The 25,243-nt window shown below is 36.4% G+C and overlaps 1 protein-coding gene across 8 annotated transcripts in view; it reads right to left on the bottom strand.

The window, feature by feature from the left end:
* CEP112 (centrosomal protein 112) overlaps nucleotides 1-25,243 on the bottom strand; it is a 646,693-nt gene that overhangs the window by 558,226 nt on the left and 63,224 nt on the right. For all 8 annotated transcript variants that reach the window (XR_005195271.1, XR_005195272.1, XM_017497316.2 and 5 more), the window contains one exon: nucleotides 23,540-23,617. Coding sequence is in view for 6 of the 8 variants with exons in the window: in XM_017497316.2 (XP_017352805.1) it covers nucleotides 23,540-23,617 (78 nt within the window). In the remaining 2 variants the exon portion in view is untranslated. The remainder of the gene's footprint in view (nucleotides 1-23,539; nucleotides 23,618-25,243) is intronic.

Genomic DNA, 25,243 nt, shown 5'->3' with positions numbered 1-25,243 from the left:
CAAGAGAGAAAAGATAACTATAGTGACAGCAAGAGATAAAGGAGATAGGACCTGAAGCCAAAAACCTGGAAATAAATCAGAAATAAAAACATATTTAAAAAGGATCTAAGAGAAATAGAAAAAGACAATGGGAAACAAGAATACAATAAATGTATAATTGGATTCCCTGAAGAAAATAAAATGCAACTAAATATTTTAAATTATTAAGAAAATATTCTAAAATAAAATAATACCTGAATAATCACATTAAATATTCTTACTCTTTACCTTGGAAAACTGACCTAAGACCATCAACCCTGAAACATAAGCAGCTGGCCCTCCATATTCATGGGTTCTACATCCATATATTCAACCAACCAGATTGAAAATATTCAAAATAATAATAATTAGAAAATAATATAGTATAACAACTATTTCCATACCATTTATATTGTAATTAGGTACTATAAGTTACACAGAGATTACTTAATGATTCATAGGTTATGTGCAAATACTATACTTTATGTAAAGGACATCAGCATTTGCTGATTTTGGTATCCATGGGAAGGCAGGGGGATGTTCTGCAACCAATCAACTCTTGATGCTGAGAGATGAATGTAGAATATATTGAACAAAATCCAATGTGATATATGAATATCTTTCAGAGTATAATAAAAATCCAAATATTAAACTTTGTGAATTTTTTTTAATTCTCTGGACCCTCAAAAAGAATAAGATGTTTATAATTTTTATTTATTATATATTTATTAAAAATGAAAAGTGTATATCGCATTTCTCAACTGTAACATACATCATACAAAACATTATATTTAAGGAACTGAGGTAAAGAAAATGCAAATCAAATATTTTATATACAATTCCTTCAAGAATCAAGACCATAAGACAGCATTTGAAACATGCAAGAATTCAGAAATTAAATAATTAAATATTCTAGACTCCACTAGAGGATGAACATTTTAGTAAAAAGATAATCAAGAGGAAAAAAAAAAGATAATCAAGGAAACTTCAGCCAAGAGACTGGTGTTTCCTGAGTAAGTATTATAATATTTACAACTTACTTTCAAATAGTTCCAAGAAGGCAAAAATCAAAAAATTTAAAAGGAAGCAGTAGTAAGTTATTGTTGTATTATTCTTTTTCCACTTGAATATTTTCATCATAAAAATTGTAAAAAAAAAAAAATTTTTCAATAAGATAGCACAAACCAAATTAATAATTATCTTATACTTTATTTCGGGAGGCTAAATACTATTGATTAGTCTAGTTAAATGGCAGTTCTGATTACTGTATAGTTTAAATACATGCAGGGAAAGAAATGCTTTTTAAATAATGTTAATCCTGAGAAAAAAAGAAACAGGATCATGCTGATTTTCTGTGAAAAGACATTGCAAAAAAGTTAGTGGTTATTTGAGACTAGCTAAATGAAATCACCATGGAATTTAAAATGATACCAGCTATTAGATAGAAGCTATAAACATATTTTAGAAAGAAGAGATTATTTGTTCTTTTTTAAGAGAAACGTGAAAATTATTTTGTGTAGATTAGAAAATATCAAGCTGAGAAAAGTTTCACCATCTCAACAGTTACTTTTCCGCCTTACATAGACAAAACCATGGTAGTTTTGACAAAAAAATCTGAGAGGACATAGGTAACTAGAAGACAATATCAGAGATCCTTCAAAGAAATTATTTCTTGTGTCATACCTGGGGTTATATCATATTCTTTCAACAATTATTTACTAAATGTCTATCATGTGCCAGGTACTTTGAGAGACGTTTATGACAAACTGTGAGAAAAAGAACTGTAAACACCTGAAAATAACACCAGATGGAAACTCTACCCAAATATGCCATAAATGGTAAATAGTTACCTAAATACATAAGACTTTTAATCTTATATTTTAAATCCACTTAATCAAGATATAACTACTTAAAGTAAAATGAACAAAAGCATAATATAATGAAAATAATAACATATTGTGGAGTTTATATTAATAGATTAAAGGAGAAAACTATATAATCCTGTCAAAAGGTAAGAATTCAAAAATTCTGCAACTATTCAGGATTTTTAAAAAATAGCCTGACAAAATAATAATAGAAAGAGACATTCTTAATTTGATAAATAGAATCTACCAAAAAAAAAAAAAAAAAACTATAAGCATTATTAACATGAAAAACTGGCCAGGTGCAGTGGCCCACGTCTGTAATCCCAGCACTTTGGGAGGCCAAAGCGGGCAGATAGCCCGAGATCAGGAGTTTCAGATCAGCCTGGCTAATATGGTGAAACCCCATGTCTACTAACAATACAAAAAATTAGCTGATTATGGTGGCACGTGCCTGTAATCCCAGCCAGGAGGCTGAGGCAGGAGAATCGCTTGAACCCGGGAGGCGGAGGTTCTAGTAAGCCGAGATAGCGCCATTGTACTCCAGCTTGGGCAACAAGAGCGAAACTCTGTCTCCAAACACAAACACATACACACACACACACACACACACACACACGAAAAACTGAAAGCATTCCCTTTAAGACTGGGAACAATACAAGGAGTACCACCCACTAGACCATGCTCCTATTCAACACTGTAGTGGAATCCTAAATAGCATTTTTTTTAAGAGAAGACAAGAAGGAGGAGGAGGAGGATGGGAAGAAAGAAGAGGGTACAAAAAAAGTAAAAGTAGAACACCTCATCATTTTCAGATACCTACCTACATAGAACTCTAGGAATTAATAAATAAACAAATAAATAATAGAGCTAATAAGAGTTTGGCCAAATTGCCGGATGCCAAACCAACCTATAAAAGTCAACTGCAATCAAAGAGCAGAGCAAAATGTTCAAATAGAAGCCTTTAGCAATCTTCCCCACAGCATGAACACCAAATTGAACAATTAGTCACACAAAAAAGTACCTTCATAAGAAGGAAAAGCCAGGTGAGTGATCACAGTACCTGGTTTTAGCATATTAAGAAATGAGATGCCAAAGAAGGTAGAAAAGACAGTCTTAAATCGCCTACATCACCCTTTCCCTATTCCCCAGCAGTGGCCACATGGCTTGAAGAGAGAATCTGTGTATTTGGGGAAGGGAGAGCACAGTGATTGTGGAATTTTGCATTGAAACTCAGTGCTGTCCTGTTACAGCAGAAAGGAACACAAGGCAGAACTCAGCCTGCACCCACAGAGGGAACATTTAGACCAACCCTAGCCAGAGGCAAATCATTCATCTCGGCAGTCAGAACCTGAATTCTGATTCCACCACCACCATGGACTAAAGTACACTGGCATCCTAAATAAACTTGAAAGCCAGTCTAGGTCACAAGGACTGCAAGTTCTAGGCAATCCTTGATGCTATGCTAGGCTCAAAGCCAATGGACTTGGGAGTACACGTGACATACTGACACACCAGCCCGGGTGGCCAAAAAAGTGCTGTGTCACGCCCACCCAAACCCCAGGCAGCACAGTTTGCGGCTCTGGCAGAGACTCCTTCCCTCTGCCTGAGGAGAGGAGAGGGAAGAGTAAAAAGAATTTTGTCTTGCAACTTGGATACCAGCTCAGCCACAGTAGAATATGGCACTAGGCAGAGTCCCAAGACCCCCAGTCCAGGGACTAGCTCCCAAAAAACATTTCTAAACACACATTGGATGAGAGGGGAACCCACTACCTTGAAAGAAAGGACTCATTCCTGGCAGAATTCATTGCTGACTAAAGAGCCCTTGGTCTCTGAATACTCAGTAGTGACAGCCAGGCAGTACTTGCCATAAACCTGGGGTAAGACTTAGTGTCATGCTGGCTTCAAGTATGATCCAGCACATTTCCAGATGTGGTGCCTATGGGGAGAAACCTCCTCAGCTTGAGGAAGGGAGAGGGAAGACAAAAGGGAACAGTATCTTTAAACTTTGAATACCAATTTGGCCATAGTAGGGAAGAGCACCAAGCAGGCTTCTGGGGTCACCAATTCCAGGCCTTGGCTCCAGGTAGGCATTTCTGGCAGCAGACTTATCAGTGGAAATGTTACAGGCCAAAAGAGAGTGGCATGACATACTTAAAGTGCTAAGGAAAAAATGATTTATTCCTACAATAGTATATCCAGGAAAAATTACCTTGAGGGATTTGATCAACACCAGACCTATCCTACAAGAAATGCTAAAGGAATTTCTTTGATCTGAAAGGAAAGGACATGATGAGCAATACTAAATCATCTAAAGGTATAAAACTCACTGGTTAATAGTAAGTATGCCGAAAAACACACACTATTACAACACTGTAATTGTGTTATGTAAACTACTTGTATCTGAAATAAAAAAAGACTAAAAGATGAACCACTCAAAAATAATAACTGTAACAATTTTTCAAGACATAGTCCAATAAGATAGAAACAACAAAAAGTTAAAAAGTGGGGGGATGAAGTTAAAGTGTAGAGTTTCATTAGTTTTCTCTTTGCTTGTTTATCCAATCAGTGTTGTCATCAGATGTTAAATATAATGCATCAAATTACATGTACACTTCATGGTAACCTCGAACCAAAACACCTACAACAGATGCACAGAAAATAAAAACCAGGAAATTAAAACGTACCACCTGGATAAATTACTTTCACTAAAAGGAAGACAGGAAAGAAGGAAAAAGGAAGAGACGACCAGAAAACAACTAACAAAATGACAGGAGGAAGTCCTTACTTATCAATAATAACACTGAATTTTAAAGAACTAAACTCTCCAAGCAAAAGACATAGAGTAGCAAATGAAAACAACACCTAGGCCAGATGCAATGGCTCATGCCTGTAATCCCAGCACTTTGGGAGGCCACAGTGGGTGGACGGCTTGAGCGCAGGAGTTCAAGACCAGCTTGGTTAATATTGCAAAATGCTGTCTTTACAAAAAAATATGAAAATTAGTTGGGCATAGTGGCATGCACCTGTAATCCCAGCTACTTGGGATGCTGAGGTGGGAGGATGGCTTGAACCCAGGAGTCAGAGGTTACAACAGGCAAGATCACGCCACACTCCAGACTCGGTGACAGAGCCAGACCCCATCTCAAAAACAGAAAAAAAGAAAGAAAATAAAAAGAAAACAACACCCAATGATCTGCCGCCTAAAAGAAACACACTTCACCTATAAAGACACCATAGACTGAAAATAAAAAGGATGGAAAAAGATATTCTATACAAATGGAAACCAAAGAAGGGCAGAAGTAGCTATACTTACATAAAACAAAATAGATTTCCAGGGAAAAATGTTTAGCGATGAAGGAGGTCATTATATAATGATATAAAGGTCAATTCAGCAAGAGGATATAACAATTATAAATATATATACACCCAACACTGGAGCACCCAGATATATAAAGCAAATATTAGTAGAGCTAGAGAGAGAGAGAGAGACAAATACAGTAAGAGCTGGTGACGTCAATAGCCAATTTCAGCATTGGACAGGTCTTCCAGACAGAAAATATACAACAACAACAAAAAATCAAATTAATCTATGCTATAGGCCAAATGAACCTAATAAATATTTACAGAACATTTCATCCAATGAATGCATAGTAAACATTCTTCTCATTCACACATGGATTATCCATAAGAATAGACCATCATGACCAAGTAGGATTTATCCCAGGGATGCAAGGATAGTTCAACATATGCAAATCAATCCATGTGATCAATCATAACAACACAATAAAGGACAAAAACCATATGATCATTTCAATTGATGCTGAAAAGCATTTGATAAAATTCAGCATCCCTTCATGACAAAAATCCTGAAAATTCTGAGAAAAAAGAAACTTACTTCAGCACATCAAAAGTCATATACAACAGACCCATAGCTCATATATACACGGAAAAAGGAAAAACTAAAAGCCTTTCCTGTAAGATTTGGAACATGACAAGATGCCCACTTTCATCACTGTTATTCAACATAGTACTGAAAGTCCTAGCTAGAGCAATCAGACAAGGGAAAGAAATAAAGGACATCCAAATTAAAAATGAAAAGTCAAATTATGCATATATATACATAGTAACAATATATATAAAGTAAAATAAATAATAAAGTAATAATTCTTTATTTTTGGAAGGTTGCAGGGTTTTGAATAAAGCAGCATAGAAGGTAAGTTCTTCAAAGATACATGCAATTCTGCAAAAATACAAAACCCTAATTCATATTATAAAGACATATGCACACATATGTTCATAGCTACACTGTTTACAATAGCAAAGACCTGGAACCAACACAAATGCTCATTGATGATAGACTGGACAAGGGAAATGTGGCACATATACACCATGGAATACTATGTAGCCATAAAAAATGATGAGTTTGTATCCTTTGTAGGGACATGGGTGAATCTGGAAACCATCATTCTCAGCAAACTGACACAAGAATAGAAAATCAAACACCACATGTTCTCACTCATAGATGGGTGTTAAACACGGAGAACACATGGACACAGGGAGGGGAGCATCACACACTGGGGTCTGGTGGGGGGGCCAAAGGAGGGACAGTGGGGAGGTGGGGAGGTCGGGGAGGGATAACACGGGGAGAAATGCCAGATGTAGGTGACAGGGGGATGAGGCAGCAAACCACATTGCCATGTGTGTACCTATGCAACAATCCTGCATGATCTGCACATGTACCCCAGAACCTAAAGTACAATTAAAAAAAAGTAAAAAATAAAAATAAAAAAATAAAGGAAGAGGAAACAGGAATTTTCAACGATGCTCAAGCTCTAATTAAGTTTAAAATTTAAAACCAAAGCCAAGAAAACCATCTGTGATTTATTTTTATTCAGCTCTACATTTATAAGCAGGGTACAAAATATTGGTTCAGCTAATTACAATGCAGCATTTCAACTCTGCAGAAGTAACTCCTATTTCATCTTCTTCATCTTTAAAAGCCATTAAATAAAGAAGTTAAAGACTCATTCTGGCATCATAAATTTCCTTTCTCAAGTTAACAAGAAAATAGAAAATGTCTATTCTAATTTTTAAAGCAACAATGAACACTGTAAACAACAAATTCTGTTGTTATTCATTTATAATGTATTGAGTTTGTCTTGTAACCACTTTTAATATGCAATGGGAATTATTCACGGCAACGTATGTTCTTGAGTCTATTTGGGGGAAATAAGCAATCTATTTTCTGATTTTGTAACAGCAGCCAGATGTACTTTGAAGTTCAATGTTCCCACTTTGTAATCCACAAGTAACACAGAACTGGAAGCAATCTGTAAACAGTCTTAACATTTACTTTTTTTATGCTGTTTTAGAAAAGTTCTTGTTCTCTCATACTACCTCAAAAAAAGAATACCACAATAAATGTCCAAAATGGAAAATAAAAAAGACTTAAATAAAACACTGAAGTCTAAGAAAATATTACATAGAAAGCAAAGCTGAAAATAATTAAGTTCCAATGGCATGAATAAATAACATGTCTGCACATTTCTTGTTTAAGAGGCAAACAGAATCACGATAAAATATGTAATAACTTAGGCTAGACATGAAAACAGACATCTGAATACTTTATAATGAAAACTGGCTTTTGATATTTTATTTCGTTTATTTTTTTAGCAGACTTGTTTGTTTGGTTGTTAGGGTTTTCTGTCCACTTATTTTTTAAAATTATTTGGCATTTGGTCAAACTGACATAAAGCAAAGAATCTCTTATAAACTAATGGTTATCAAATACAGAAGTTTTACATTTTCAAAAAAATTAAAAGGCACTTTATCTGATATACCATCTTAGAGAGAAGGACATTGTCAAGCAATATATTACCAGCAACACAACTAAAATAAATGTTTTTAAATCATAGCATCAGTCAGAAGTGCCAAAACTCTCTCCATAGAATGAAATAAATTCACTTAACACTGAATTGAATATGCTCCAAAATTGTTTTTAAGTCAGTACTTTAGAACTTCAAAACCATTTTTCCACAGAAAATTTAAAATACTATATTCCAAAAGGACTCTCATGCAGAATAGAGAAAAAGGCCTTATGTAGGAATAGGAAAAAGGTAGATAACAGAAAAACTGACAAAGCTTTCAGTAAACACTTTACTCTGAGAGGCTATCATTGGCAATAAACATATTAAAATGCACCTAACTTTATTAGTCATCAGGAAAATACATACTAAAACCACACAATACAATGTCGCTAACTACTCTCAACAATGGCTACATTTTAATTAAAAAAAAAAAAAAAAAATTACCTGGCCAGGCATGGTGGCTCACACCTGTAATCCCAACATTTTGGGAGGCTGAGGCAGAGGTACCACCTAAGGTTAGGAGTTCAAGACCAACTTGACCAACATGGCAAAACCCTGTCTCTACTAAAAATATAAAAATTGGCTAGGCATGGTGGTGGGTGCCTGCAGTCCCAGCTACAGGAGAGGCTAAAACAGGAGAATCGCTTAAACCTGGGAGGCAGAGGTTGCAGTGAACCAAGATCATGCCACTGTCCTTCAGCCTGGGTGACAGAGTGAGACTCTGTCTCAAACAAACAAAGAAATAAATAAATAAATAAACCTCACAATATTAGCTATTAGTAAAATAAAACAAAATGAGTAACAATACCATATACACACTGCACCTTGAAAAACAGAGGCAGCCTAGGTGACAGAGTGAGACTGTCTCAAACAAAACAAAAAAACCTGAAAATACAAGGTATTGAAGAACTGGCAGAGTAATGGACTCTAGCACACACTGCTACCAAGAAGGTGGACTGGCAGAGTCACTTTGGAAAATTGGCAATACCTATCATATCAGTTAGCTTTTTGCTACGTAAAAATCACCCCAAACTTCATGCCTTGAAACTACAACCATTTTATTTAGCTCACAGTTCTGTCAGTCAGCAAGGGAGCTCATCTACTGGGACAGCACATTCTTGAAATCAACCCAATAGTCTCGTAGACAGTTCTTTTGGATAAACACAGAAATGGACTCTTGTGGTCTTAAAGTCTGAAACTCGCATTGGTTTTATCTAAGTTCCCACCTCAGGAAAGACACTGAGGCATCTCAAAAAAATATCAAAGAACTGAAACTCACCAGATCACCACATCCAGACAATAAAATGCTGGACCCCTCATTCTCCATGATTGCTTCTTTATTCTTAGTTCTGTTTTCTTACACATTGTTATAGTTCTTCCCTGCCATATAAACCTCTAATTTTAGTCACTCAGGGAGATTAATCTGAGATTGATCTCCCATCTCCTTGACTGCAGCACCCAATCAAAGCCTTCTTCCTTGGCAATAATCATTGTTTCAGTGATTGGCTTTCTGTGCAGGAAGCAGCAGGACCTAGACTGAACCCCTGGTATTTCAGTAACAATCTCAGCTGGACTTCTCTGCGTGTCTCCTATGCCAATGTGACAGCTGTCCCCAATATGCCCTGAAATGAAGGTTAAAGCAGGTCTCAATCAGCCCCAAAATGAAGGCCACACTGAGTACAATAGCCAGGCTTCCCACATTTCTTACAGGAAGAACAGAGGAAAAAAACTTTGACCCAGCAGAAAGTTAGAAAAGATTTGACCCAGCTACAAGACAAAGGAAGGGTGAGTAGTGAAAAAACATTTACCAACTTTTCCTTGAAATTTGTAATGTTCCTTACACACTGATTCATTTTATATACCAGCACATACAATATTTACCTATAATTGTCAGAGCTCTGTATCTACTATTATGATCTTTTTTCAACACTTAACATTGCTTTTTGTCCTCTCTTGTTTCTAGATCACATTGAAGACAACAAAAGGTTTTCCATTTTATTGTTCTTTGCAAAGATCCAGCTTCTGTTCCATTGATTAGTTCTAATGCTTTGGGGAAAATTTTGATTCTTTCTTGTATGTTTTTATTTTGACTTGGTTTGTTTTTTTAATTCATTAAATTAAATAATGAATCTTTGATCCTCATTATCACTTTGGGCACATCACAGAATGTTCTGTCAAGTTTTATCATTATTTATTTTAGTCTGCACTTGGTTTTCATTATTGCTTTTACACAAAGCTAGTCAGGAGTGTGTTTATACTTCATTTTAAACTTTCAGGTGAAAACATGGAAAAGGAACTATCCTTCTGATGTTACTGTCTAGTTTTATTTAAATAAACATTTAATTAGAATTTCTTTATACCCCAATTAAATCTGTTTTATAACTATCCCATGACTATGTGAAAAGGCTATAAATCCATATCCCATTCTTTTAGTTGATCTCTGTTCTGGAACCATACCTTTTATTCACTTTTAGAAATGCCTTACCATTTTAAAAATAATACGTGAAGCACAGTAATTTCTCCAATCTAAAATTTTTTTTTTAGTTCTTTCAAATAGGTAACTCTAGGTGAATCATGATTTTTAAAAGGAGACATGCTACATACAAAAACAGAAATTATTAATTGCTCTGATAGGCTTCAGCTCTTTTACTCTTCATTAGCTATATTTATAAGTGGAATATATCTTTGCATGTCAGGAGCGTAAATAATTTCTTTATTTTTCCTTAAAACAATAAATAAAACACAAGTCGAAAAAATAAAATGTTGCTCATGGCTGACTCCTCATGGGAAACAGGAGAATATATTAACTTTTTAAATTTTTCAAATTTAAATTCATTCTATGGCTCTGTGAGCTTTGACAAAAGAATACAGTGGTTTAACCAGCAAAATACAATGAAACAGTTCTGTTGGAGAAACACTCCAGGACATTGGTCTCAGGAAAGATTATCTGAGAAAGACCTCAAAAGCATAAGCAGCCAAAGCAAAAATGGACAGATGGGGTCACATCAAGCTAAAAAGCTCCTGCACAGCAGAGGAAACAATCAGCAAACTGAAGAGACAACCCACAAAATGGGAGATACTTGCAAACTAAGCATGTGACATGGGATTAATGACCAAAATATATAAAGAGTTCACACAACTTAATAGGGAGAAAAAAACCTTCACTTTTAAATGGGTAGAAGATCTCAATAGATATTTCTCAGAAGAAGACACACAAATGGCTCACAGGTATATGAAAAAAATACTCAAATCACTAATCATCAAAGAAATGCAAGTCAAAACTACAATAAGATACTATCTCACATCAGTTAAAATGGCTTGTATCAAAATGACGGGCAATAAAGAACGCTGGTGAGGATGTGGAGAAAGGGGAGCCCTTAGACACTGGTGGTAAGAAAGTAAATTACCACAGCCACTATAGAGAACAGTATGGCAGTTATTCTTAAAAAACTAAAAATAGAACTACCATAAGATCCATCAATCCCAATGCTGGGTCTACATCCGAAAGAGAGGAATCAGTATATGGAAGAGATTATCTAATACTGCTGTAATAAACATGGGACAGATTATTGCATTTATTGTAAACTCCCATGTTTCTTACAGCACTATTCACAGTAGCCAAGACATGGAATCAATTGAGTTGCCCATCAAAGGATAAATGGATAAGGAAAATGTGGTATATACACACAGGTGAATATTATTTAGCCATAAAAAAGAATGAAATCCTGTCATTTGCAACAACATGAATGGAACTGGAAGACACTATGTTAAATGAAATAAGGTAAGCACAGAAAGACTAATATCACATGTTCTCACTCATATGTGCTAATGTGCTAGCTATAAAAAATTGAACTCACGGAGGTATAAATTAGAATGATGGTTACCAGAGACTGGGAAGCATACTGGGGAGTGAGGGTTATGTAGGGACTGGTAAATGGGTACAAAAATATAGCTAGATAGAAGGAATAAAATTTAGTGTTCAGTAGCATAGTAGGGTAACTATAGTTAACAATAATTTACTGTATATTTCAAAATAACTAAAAATGGCATTGAAATGTTCCTAATACAAAGAAATGGTAAATGTTGGAGGTAAATGATATCATAATTACTCTGATTTCATTAAACACATTGTATGCTTGTATCAAAACATCAAACGTCCCCATAAATATTAACTAATATGTAACCATAATTAAAAATTTTAAAAAAACAAAACAGTTCCATCAAACCTAAAAAAAAATCCCTAGTGCTTATTCACAATAGCAAAGACATGGCCATCAATGATAGACTGGATAAAGAAAACATAGTACATATACATCATGGAATACTATGCAGCTATAAAAAGGAATAAGATAATATCATTTGCAGGGATATGGATGAAACTGGAAGCCATTATCCTTAGCAAACTAATGCAGGAACAGAAAACCAAACACCAAATGCTGTCACTTTTAAGTGGGAGTTGAACAGTGAGAACACACGGACACAGGGAAGGGAGCAACACACACTGGGGCCTGTTGGGGGAGGGTAAAGGGCTGGGAGGAGAGCATTAGGAAAAAGAGCTAATGCACACTGGGCTTAATATCTAGGTGATGGGTTGATAAGTGCAGCAAACCACCATGGCACACGTATATAACAAACTTGCACATCCTGCACATGTACCCTGGAAACTTAAAAAATAGTAAAATAAAATAAAATTTAAAAACCCTAGTGCTATTTAGACCCTTGTAGTCAAATTCTAGCTCAACATCTAGACACTACTAATCTGTTCTCCATCCTTATAGTTTTACCATTTCCGCCATACTATATAAACGCAATAAAAAAAAAAACAGACTTTTCAGTGTGGCTTCTTTCAATAAAATATATTTGAAATTCATCCACCTTATTATGTGATTTGATAACTGTGTCCTTTTCATGCCTAAAATGTATTCCATTGTATAGATGTGCATAAAATCTGTTTATGCAGTCTCCAGTTAAGAGGTATTTAGTCCTATTTGCAGTTTTGAACAATTACCAAAGAAGAGTGAGAGAGCTATTATAAATACTCGCATATAAGGTTTTTACGTGAACACAGACTTTCATCACACTGGAGTAAATACTTAGGAGTGAGATTACTGGGTCATGTCATAGATGTGTTTTAAGTACCAACTGTTTTCCAATTAATATTTTGAGCAAGAGGTGAGGATTCCAGTTGCTCCTCATCCTTCCAGCATTTTGCATTGTCAGGTCTTTGTTTTCACCATGATAATAGGTGTGGAGTGGTATCTCATCACAGTATCTTTTGCCTTATATTTTAATTACATTATTTTCTTATTGTTGAGGTTTAAGAATCTTTATATATTCAGGAAAAAGGTATTTGCCAGATATGTGAACTGCAAATATCTCCCCAAAACGAAACTGGCCTCACAACACAAACTGGAAAGTGTTCTCTTTTCTGGTGGAGATGGTATAGAATTGGTGTTGTTTCTCCCTTACTTGTTAGATTAAATTTGTCAGTGAAACCAGGCAGGCCTAAAGTTTTCTTTGTTGGGAGGTTTTGTTTTTTGTTTTTGAGATGCAGTCTTACTTTGTCACCCAGGCTGGAGTGCAGTGGGGCAATCTCAGCTCACAGTAACCTCCGCCTCCTGGGTTCAAGCAATTTGCCTCAGCCTCCCATTTAGCTGGGACTACAGGCACATGCCACCATGCCTGGCTAATTTATTTTTAGTAGATACGAGGTTTTGCCATGCTGGCCAGGATGGTCTCAAACTCCTGACCTCTGGTCATCTGCCCACCTTGGCCTCCCAAAGTGCTAGGATTACAGACGTGAGCCACTGTGCACAGCCTGTTGGGAGGTTTTAAAATACAAAGTTTATTTATTTAATAGCTATAGGACTATTCAGTTTATCTATTTCTTCTTATTTCTTCTATTATTTTTTCTTACCAAAGTGAATTTTGGTAGTTTGTATTGCTTAAGGACTTTGTCCCTTTCATCTACATTGTCAAATGTATGCCCATAGAGTTGCTTGCAGTAATCTCTTATTATACGTTGAATATCTATAGTGTCTATAATGGTGTTTCCTCTTTCATTCTTGATATTAACAAACCCATTCTTCTTTTCATTCTTTGTCAGTCTGGCTAAAGTTCATTGATTTCATTTATTACTTAAAAATCCAATTTTTGGTTTCACTGATTTTCTTTATTGTTTTTTTGTGTTCAATTTCATTGATTTTTCTTTTCTTTGAGACAGAGTCTCACTCTGTTGTCCAGGCTGGAGTGCAGTAGCATGACCTTGGCTTACTGCAAACTGGGTTCAGCAATTCTCCTGCCCCAGTCCCCTGAATAGCTGGGACTACAGGCACATGCCACCATGGATGGCTAATTTTTGCATTTTTAGTAGAGACAGGGTTTCAGCATATTGGCCAGGCTGGTCTTGAACTCCTGACCTCGTGATCTGCCCACCTCAGCCTCCCAAAGTGCTGGGATTACAGGCGTGAGCCACCGTGCCAGGCACATGGATTTCTACTTTCATCTTCACTATTTCCTTCACCTGCTTACTTTGGGTTTAACTTGTTCTTTTGCCAGTTTCTTTAGATGGGAGCTTAGATTCATGATTTAGGACTTTCTTCTTTTCTCTCTTGGTGCTTTCAAGATTTTCTTTTTGTTTTTTAGCAATTTTAGTACTGTGTCTAGGTGTGACTCTTTGTATCCAATCTAAACTTGAAGTGCTTTGAGCTTTTTGTATGTGCAGACTGATGTTTCTCATCAAATTAGAAATTTTTGAGCCAATAGAACTTCAAATATATTTTCTGCTCCTTTGTCTCCTCTTGTTCTGGTATCCCCATTACACATATGTTGGTGCACTTAATGGCATTCCACATTTCCTGAGGCAATGTTCATTTTTCTGTATTCTTTTTTCTCTATGTTCTTTGGCCTGCATAATCTCTATCAATCTATCTTCAAGTTCACTAATTCTTCTGCCAGTTCAAACCTATTGTTGAGCCCCTAACATGAATTTTTCACTTCAGTTATTATATTGTTTAACACTATAATGTCATCTGCTTTTTTTTTTTTTTTTTTTTTTTTTTTTTTTTTAGGTTTGGGGTTTTTTTTTTTTTTTTTTTTTTTTTTTTTTTTTTTTTTTTTTTTTTTTTTTTTTTTCCTTTTTTGTTTTTGGAGATGGGAGTCTCACTGTGTTATCCAGGCTGGAGTACAGTGGCTATTGCAGATATGATTATAGCACACTACAGCCTCAAACTCCTAGACTCATTCATCAATCCTTCCTCCTTTGCCTCCTGAGGAGCTGGAACTATACGTGCATGCCACTGTGCCCAGCTCTGGTTCTTTTTATAATTTAAATCTCTTTATGATAGTCTGTATTTGATGAGACATGGTCATCACAACTTTTTTTACTTCTTTAAACATCGTTTCCTTTAGTTATTTGAACATATTTATAATGGTGATTTGGGTCTGTTAAATCTGGTCTCTGGGCCCTCTCACAGCCTGTTTCTGTTCAATAATTTTTCTCTGTGTATGGGTCACGCATTCCTGTTTCTTTGCATGTCTTGTAACCTTTTTTCTTGAAAACTGGACATTTTCAGTAATACATTGTGGCGACTTTGGACACTGATTCCCCTCTCCCCTATCCATGAGTAATTGTAGTTGTTTTATCCATGAGTAATTGTAGTTGTTTTCGGTTGTTTATTTGATTACTGGCTTGGCTAGACTATTTTATAAAGTATATTTCCCCCACAGTGTGAAGACCCTGGAGTCACGCCTCAGTGTATACAGCCTTGGGCATGCACACAGTCACCTGGGATGGCAGTGGATTTGGCAAGGCTCCTCTAACTGTTTTTCCCCCTTATCTTTTTGTTAAATGGTATATCAAATTTGATATCACACCCACCTATTATGTCTACTAATTGCTGGCTCTTTGTTCTATTATTTTCAACAATACCCTGGGTCATAAATTGCTCCATAGCCTGATCCAATTAAATTCAGGCAGGAGTAGATACTGAGGTAGTCTCTGAGGATTGTTCTGACCCCAGGAGGACTCTTCTTAGCTGTCTCTGTCCCTGGTTCTCAATGGTGAACTACTAGCCTGTGGTTTAGTTTATTGCTGTTGATTAGTAGGAACTACCAGACTCCTCTTATCTGTTTACCACTAAAATCTCCATTGTTTTCTACAGCATCCTTAGGCTTGAACTTCCCCACGCTATTTCCATTAGTCCATTTCTTTGAGGAGAGCTTCTGATCTCACTGGTCCTCAGACTGCCTCTCCAGCTGTGCAAAAATCTCTGAGCTACTTCACTGGGCACTGTCCAGAGGCAATAGCTTTCTTGTTCCTGGCTTGCGTCTCTTGGAATGAAATCTCTATCCTGTGAACAAGTCGGGGTAAGGACAATCAAGGCCACAGTACTGTGTCTGGGGTAGAGCTTCTGCCCTATCAGTCTTGGCTGAGTGAAGGAAGAGAGCCCTTTCCCCCAACCACTAAACTGCACTCACCTCCACTCAGACTTTAAGGGGATAAGAAATGCTGGCAGCATGCCCCTCCTAATACAACACTGTATCCCTTGATTGGGAGCTGAGAGGAGAGAAACTTCATCTTCTTTGCCCCGACCACTGGGAATGGAATTTCTGGGAAGCTGAGCTGGAGGAGGAACACGGGAAAAGTGAAAGCAAGTCATAGTTCCAGTGCCAAAAACTCTTGCTGTTCTTACCAAGCTGTAGTAGATTTTCTTGAATAAATGTCTTCATTTGTTCTATGCCTTCAGGACAATTTCCAGAGACTTTTAATTACCAGTTACCAATTATGCTTGTTTTGCTAGGGAGCACATCTGTGGAGCTCCTCATGCTACCATTCTAGAAATAGAAACCCCCTCTCCTTTTCTAAAATAAGTATTTCATGCTATAAATTTCCCAATGAAACCTACTTTAGCTACATCCCACACATTTTGGTTTGTTGTGTTGTCATTTTAATTCAATTTAAAATATTTTCTAATTTCCCTTAAGATTTTGTTTCTTTTACCCCTGGATCATTTAGAAGTGTGTTAACTTCTGCATATTTGCGAATTTCCCAAAAAATTTGTTACCAATCTCTAGTTTAATTCTCTATGATCAGAAGAATTATTATCATAATCAGTACAATGATATTGTGAGGTTCTGAAAAATGGTGATGCATGTTTGTTTATCTCAATGGAGAATCAACTGCATTGAGATCAGCCTGCAAGTTCCATCTCTCCTTCTATGGACAGTGGCTCTGGTGTCGGTAGCAAGTTCTAAGTCTTTACCATGTCATTTGAGTCTGCCCCTCACATGTACCACTTAGAGGTGGTCTGGGACCTTGGCAATAGTTTACACCATAGTTCAGTTACCTAAGACTTCTATGAGACTATGATTTGGGGGGTATGTTCTACCATGTCCACCTTGGAGAAAGGTTGGAACTTGTGTTGGTTCATACACAAAACTAACAATCCCCTTCTCCCACTCTTTCCATTTCTTGATTTCCCTGCCTACTCTCTGGCTTTGAGAGCTTCTTTGTCAGTCCCACCGGCCAAAATGATAAGGTTCTCTCAAACTCTGAAGGAACCTCACTGTACTACTGTACAGTTCCATGTGACTGGGCCGACTCTCAGAGCAAAGTATAATAGCAAGCAAAAAGACATGGAAAACAAAAGTATAGAAAATGTTCTTCCCATATTCTTTGAACAGAGGTTTCTTTTATCTGTTGATCTATCCAAACAGATGGGCACAAACTGCTGCGCTTATACCACTAGAGCATAGTTTTTCCACTGGGGCTGGTGTAGAGGCAGGGCCAGAAAAGAAAACAAAACAAAACAAAAAAAATCTCCTCACAATCTTCCAGTCTTTCTTCCACTTCTCTGATCAAAAAGATAGGCTGGCTCTGTGAGTTTTTGCAGTCCACACCTGCTATACAATCCCTCAATGTGGCCAACTCTAGAGTCAAAGCTGGGAGTTAAGGAAGAAAAAAACACAAACAGAAAACCAGGAAACTTCCTGCCACTATGTCAACGATTCTTCATATTCCAACTTCCCTCTCAATCAGCCTGTTATTATTTACTTTTCAGAGTCCCCAGTTGGTTTGCTTTCTGTATTTTGTCCAGAATTCTTGGTTGTGGGAGAAGTTGACTGTAATAGATTTACTCATGACCAGAAGTTTACATTCACTTTTAAAAGAAATAAATGTCAACTTCTCAAAAAAAAAAAAACACTCTGAATATAGTTTCACTCCCCAAATGTAAGCTTTGAGAAAAATACTATAAATACTTTTGTGGCTTTGTATGTTCTTTATGAGTAATAAATACTTAATATTTTTTAAACACTTAAAATATTCAGAAAACAAGTGCTCATATTTTAGCATGTAGAATTATCAGTTAATATTTTGAGTAGATACTTCCAGATTTTTTTTTTGAGACGGAGTCTCACTGTCACCCAGGCTGGAGCGCAGTGGTGCAATCTCGGCTCACTGCAACCTCAGCCTCCTGGTTTCAAGCAATACTCCTGCCTCAGCCTCCCAATTAGCTGGGATTACAGGTGCCCACCACCATGCACAGCTAATTTTTTGTATTTTTAGTAGAGACAGGGTTTCACTACGTTGGCCAGGCTGGTACACCTGACCTCGTGATCCACCCACCTCGGCCTCCCAAAGTGCTGGGATTACAGGCATGAGCCACCATGCCGGGCCACTTCCAGATATTTTTATACTCTAGAGAAAGACAAAGAGAATTTGTCTTATCGAAGTATTAATTTTTTATGTAAACATCTCTCATAACTCTTTTTCATTTACATAACTTTATCTGACATATTCACTGACTTGTGAAAAACTACAGCCAAATGAGAAGCCTAAAATATCAGAATGTTCAGCTCAGTGTCCCTCCAAGATCATTGTGTAGTATGAAATGGACAGGAGTCAGGCATGGTGGTGTGCATCACCAGCTGGCTACTCAAGAGGCTGAGGCAGGAGGATCGCTTGAATCCACAAGTTGAAGGCTGCAGTGAGCTATGATCATGCCACTGCACTTTAGCCTACGTGACAGAGCAAGACCCTGTCTCTAAAAAAGAAAAGAAAATGGGCAGGTTTCTAACCCACATGAAAAAACATGAAATTGCCTAAAATAAAACTATATAAGACAGCTGAAACTACATGCTTACTTAATGAAAATTATCCCAACTAATCACACCACAAAGTATCCCATTAATGAACACATTTCCCTTCTCTGTACCTTAAGTAAAATTACAATAAAGACCCATGAAGAAGATGAAAAGAACAGAAAAAAAGAGAAGACAAAAGGGGAAAAAGGAAAAAAATAACAGAGACTACAAAAATCTGTATAATTAGAATCACAAAGAAATTGTTATCAATTCAATTACCACACAAGAGTAACAATAACATAATTTTCTTAGGATAAAAGTTGGTCTTTCTATGTATGGTCATTTTTCTTTTAAACCATCAAACAATAATGACCATATACCTAGAAATGAATGGGAAAAATTAGCTTGCTGACACAGCTGAAGCCTTCCATTGAATGAAGCTTTTGAATTGTAGCACTAAAAATCCCTAGGTAAAGGGATTTCAATTCAAAGGGAAACAGGACGCCCAACTTGTTTCACGATTGTGATTTCACTGAATGTTAATATTATATATCTCACTTATCAAATAAAATTCATAAGCACATTCTAGAAACCAGAATGAACATACTTATGACTTTTTCTTACTACCTTAAAACTGTAGCACTTTAAAAAGGAAGCTACAAATAATTCCTAGTCAATGTCAACAACTTCCAATATAATCACAAAATAAATAATAGAATCTAAAACTTGATAAACCAAATAAGACATAATTTTTAAAGGTTTTTTTCAAATGGATACACATAGAGTGTTTCACAATGATGCATGAGTCACTAAAGGAAGAATGTTCCAAAGCCTTCATCCACGCAATTAATCAAATGAACTTACAAACAGTGAACACCCACAGCCCTACCGTTCAGCTTGTGACTTAAAGAGTCAGACACAAAACAGGTATAAAATATATTGAGAAAGCAAGAAAGCATCACAAAAACTAAATTTTGAAAAAGTTAAATATTAAGAAGAAATACAAGAGAAAAATGTCATTGCTAGTTTTTGTAAATAAATCTCTACTTGAATTATGTATTCCTATAGTAAATATTAACATACTCCTGGGAAAATAAAGAATATATTTGGGAAAAATTTGATTTTTTAACAAAAGCTAGAAAATTCAAATTCTACAACATCTAATGCATCAGAATGAAGGTGTTGACAGTAACACTAGCAATATAAAAAATGTATCTGTAGTCCAGAGCACAAAAATCAACTCTAGCTACTAATGGATCACTCAGAGGAAGAAAGAAAAAAAGCCAGTCACACATTCTCATACAAAACTAAAATCAAAGCAAAATCTAAGCTTTCTAATAAATTGAATACTTATCTACTGTAATAAACAGATATAGCTCAGCTTGATTAATGCCTATATGGTATAAATATATAAAAATGCAAGACTTTTATATTTTACACTGTTACTGTATTCTTTGAACAATAAAAAAGTGAAACAAGGTCAGGTGCAGTGGCTCACACCTGTAATCTCAGCACTTTGGGAGGCACAGGCAAATGGATCACGAGGTCAGGAGTTCGAGACCAGCCTGACCAACATGGCAAAACCCTGTCTCTACTAAAAATACAAAAATTAGCGAGGTGTGGTAGCACACAGTTGTAGTCCCAGCTACTCAAGAGGCTGAGGCAGGAGAATCGCTTGAACCCGGGTGGTGGAGGTTACAGTGAGCCAAGATCACGCCACTGCACTCCAGGCTGGATGACAGAGCAAGACTCCGTTTCAAAAAAAAAAAAAAGTGAAACAAAACCCCAGACAGATCTACTTTTAAGGTATTATTTCATTATATCTTAAATGTTTTATTTTAATTTTATCATACTAATGAAAGATTTAATTCTCAGAACTGTTAAACAACTGTGAAAAGTACTCTGTGTGCTAAGTAATGTATATTATGTTTCAAGTAGCTAAGGGAAAAGGTGAGTTTAAAAGGACAGCTCCAGAATTTTCTTTTCCACTTTGATGTTGCTCTCTGGAAAAGGAATTTGTCTTTCTGAAGGGTTTCCTGTGCTCTTCTCCCACACTGGGAACAGGACTTCCCTCCAATAGCAACTTCCCCTGTACCTTAAAACATAAATACCTGTTTCTTTTGATTTATTATCCTCTCTTATCTATTTCTCCCTTTCTCTAGCAAACTCCCAAAATTAATAGGAGACCCACATTACTTTATTTTCCTATCCATTTCCCAACCTTCTAACTGTGCCCATTCGATAATCCAGACATCCTCCCTCACTCTGCTCTCCGCCCAGACCTCCCGACTCTCCATGCTCTCCAAAGACCAGAACTCTTCTAGTCTCTGGGCGCAGCTGCCTCCTCAAACAATGTGACTCCAACATACACCTCCAGCTCTTGACTCTCAAGAAGCTCTAGGCCTTGAACTCCTCCCATTTGATCTTACCACTCTTCAAACTCCACTATCTAAATTAAAACCTTTAAAATGGGTCCACCCCCATCTGACAGTCAATTAACTGACACAAGGCCAACATTTCCAGCTCTCAAAACCAAGTCTTTAGGTGCCTTTCAGTTCAGTCTTTCAATCAGTTACTTAGCGTATTTTATTCTCTATCAAAGGCTTTTCCTTTTTACCTTTCCTTCCTCCCAGCAATGACACTAACATGGAGTCCACTATAAAGACCTAAAATGGCCAGGCACAGTGGCTCGCGCTTGTAATCCCAGCACTTTGGGAGGACAAGGCGGGCAGATCACCTCAGGGTCGGGAGCCTGACCAACATGGTGAAACCCCCATCTGTACTAAACATACAACAATTAGCTGGGCATAGTGGCACACACCTATAATCCCAGCTACTTGGGAGGCTGAGATAGCAGGACTGCTTGAACCCAGGAGGCGGAGGTTGCAGTGAGCCATAATAGCATCACTGCACTCTAGCCTGGATGACACAGCAAGACTCTTTGTCTCAAAATTTAAAAAAAAAAATTAAGGCCAGGCGCGGTGGCTCACGCCTGTAATGCCAGCACTTTGGGAGGCCGAGGTGGGTGGATCACAAGATCAAGAGATCAAGACCATCCTGGTCAACATGGTGAAACCCCGTTTCTACTAAAAATACAAAAAATCAGCTGGGCCTGGTGGCGCGTGCCTGTAATCCCAGCTACTCGGGAGGCTGAGGCAGGAGAATTGCCTGAACCCAGGAGGCGGAGGTTGCAGTGAGCCGAGATAGCTTAATTCAACACAAAAAAAAAAAAAAAAAAAAAAATTCTAAAAAAAAAAAAAAAAAAAAAAAAAAAATTAAATTTAAATTTAAAAAGAAGACCTAAAAGATAATGAGGCCCCTTTCTCCATTTCTGTTCATATCTAATAGAACTTTCATAATGCCACCAAGTCAATTTCCCTCAAGCACCACTTTCATTAAAGACCATTTTTAGTAGGAAGGTTTTAAGTTTTTTGAAATAACAATCCCTAATGTCAGTAAATAAGTGGAAAATGGACAGCTGATATGCTGCTGTTTGAAGAAAATGGACAACTGATACTGCTGGTTGAAACTGGTACGAACCTTCTGGAAGGCAATGTACCAAAGACGTAATGTAATGTAAGCTAAGAACGCAATCAAATATGTATAAAAAGATTCTTAAAAGGAATTTTCCTGCAACATGACTTGTGTTAAACTGGGAACAACTCAGATGTCCAAAAATAGCAGAACACTTTAAAAGTTTACGGAATATCCATCGAAAAGAAAAATAAATGCTACCATTCATAGTCATTTATATAGAATTCTTACAAACTCATATAAAATGTTAAATTGCACAAAAGATAGCATTTATAATATAATCCCAATTTTCTTTAAATTTTGCTGAATCTTACAAAAACACACAGGAAAAAAGGGAGGAAACGATATGTTATATAACTGCTAGCACAGCTCTTCACTGATTTTTATTCCTCTGATTTTTTTATATTCGTCAAATTACAAATTATTTTTATAATAAAAGATATTCTAAAATCATTTTAAGCACTTTTGTTGTTTCCTCAAAGCATTTAAACAGTTAGCATATATGTAAAGTGAAATGGGGAAAAAAAACCTCCAGGACTCAATATTGCCTAAAATTTAAAAGCTAAACTTGATTTAGCATTCAAAGCTCCAATGCAATGCAGCCTGACAATAGTGCCCACAGATTCCATACATAAATTCCAAACACCCAATCACGACAGCTCACTTACTTCCCCAAATCTTTCTTTGCACCTATTTCTGCCTCCAATTCCCACCTCTCTAGCACTCCAAAGGCTTTCATGACCCTCAACCTCTATAAACTGCTGTCCATAACGACTATGGATATCCATGGGGTCCCCTTGAGTGTTTTTAACCCAAATGGCTGTGTTTCTTCAAGTTCCCCTTTCCCCCTCACTCCACCTCAGGGGACACACATAACTCATCTTGGTGTTTTATCATATACTATCTTAAATTATACTTTATTATTATTTAACTATTTTACGTGTATATCTTTTATTTCACACATAAGAAAGTTAGCTTGTTCAGGACAGGGAGTATTTTTTGTTTGGAATGTTATTTATTTCCTATACTTAAAACCCTTCTCAGGGACACACAGTAACAGTCTAACATCCAACATTCACTGAATAAAATCAAAATAGTTCCACTATTATGTACACACAATATGATTCTGACACATCAATATATACATAAAGCAAATACTTTTTTTTTTACCCCAAGATTCCAACTATTAAGGCGAGCTTCAATGTCACTATCATCCAAAGAAACAGGAGATTTTTTCAAATGATCTTCCTGAAATACAAAAGGGAAAAAAGAAAGAGGAGAGGAAGGAAAGATGGAAGAAATAAAAGATGAAAAGACGGAAGAGATAAAAGAGGATAAGACAGAAGAGATAAAAGGGGAAATAAAGAGGAAAGACAGAAAAGAAGGGAGGAAGGAAGAAAAAAGAAGGAAGAAAAGGGAGGAAAAGAGGGGAAAGAGGCGGGAAGGGAGGGAGAAAAAAAGAACAAAATATATGTCATTCAGTGTAATGAGAGTTTTGTGTGCTTGTCTGGTAATGCTGTATTGCCCTCAGAGGAAAGGATTAGGTTATAACTGAGCTAGGGTTCTCTGTTCTAAGTAACAACTATTTAGTACAGCTGCTTAGGGCTATGAGCTGCCTTAATAATATATTCACACAGTAACTAGATTTCAAAAAAACAAAAGAATATTTTAAAAATTAATCCAGACTCTTCTCTTTAAGTTCTTTTACAAAAAGTTTTAATTGTGGTATACCACAGTAGCTTTAAAGTGTGTTGTCCGGGACAGGGGCAACATGAAAAGATGAATTATTCTCATTAAAATTAGTTAACAGGGAAGTTTTGTGCTGATGTCCAAGCAGCTCTTTGTTCTTAAATTAATTCTCACTCATACACTGAATATAAAGATAAATAATATTTAGACTCACGTCATGAAAACACAATTATGGTGATTCTTCACTTTTTAAGACAGAAAAATTCCATGATTTTTTTCCCTCCTGTACAATTTTTGTATTACACATTCATCAAACCAGATTGAAACTATAATAAACTAGAGACAACCAAAGATCTGTGCCCAGAAACCAACAATGACCAGAAAACTCTAAACATTTAGTATGGTAAGTCTGTGGAAAAGATGGGTATTTTATAGCCCAGAAAGTATATTTTGAAATTAGATTTGTTGATACAGCATTCTCATGCTTTTAGAAAGCTTAATTGCTAACAACTATACCTATATATATATGGTCACTTAAAATAATATGAAGATTTTTTTTAATGCACTAAAATGTTCTTCATATCTTACTGAGTCTCTACATTTCTATTCAATAAAATACTGCATTATTATTTATAATACTATATAAAAATTCATTATCACTTCTACTAGTGGTTCTCAGCTTTTTGTATGTTTTTTTTCATGAACAAGAATTTCTTAAGAAAGTATACCTGCCTTGCTTATTCTAAGTAAATATAAGGATTGTAGTTTATCATTATTTAAAATGTGCTGCCCTTTATATTTTTTAATTCCAAATTATCATTGGATAAAATGCAATGAATTATGTTTATAGTGCTATGTAAAACGCTCATGGGTTTCACATGCTCTCTCTTGTAACTAAAATTCATGTAACCCAAGACAGCCAGAGTTAGGCAATAAAGACTGGAATAAGCAGGCACAGTGTTTCTCTTTTCAAAGTTAACTGGGGCTGGGCACAGTGGCTCACGCCTGTAATCCCAACAATTTGGGAAGCTGAGGAGGGAGGGAGGATCGCTTGACGTCAGGAGTTAGAGACCAGCCTGGCCAACATGGTGAAACCCTGTCTCCACTAAAGATACAAAAATTAGTCGGGCATGGTGGCACATGCCTGTAGTCCTAGCTACTTGAGAGGCTGAGGCAGAAGAATGG

This window comes from Cebus imitator, unplaced genomic scaffold (assembly GCF_001604975.1).
Source record: "Cebus imitator isolate Cc_AM_T3 unplaced genomic scaffold, Cebus_imitator-1.0 Scaffold229, whole genome shotgun sequence".
Lineage (NCBI taxonomy): Eukaryota > Metazoa > Chordata > Mammalia > Primates > Cebidae > Cebus > Cebus imitator.
This window is presented reverse-complemented; position numbering and strand designations above follow the sequence as displayed.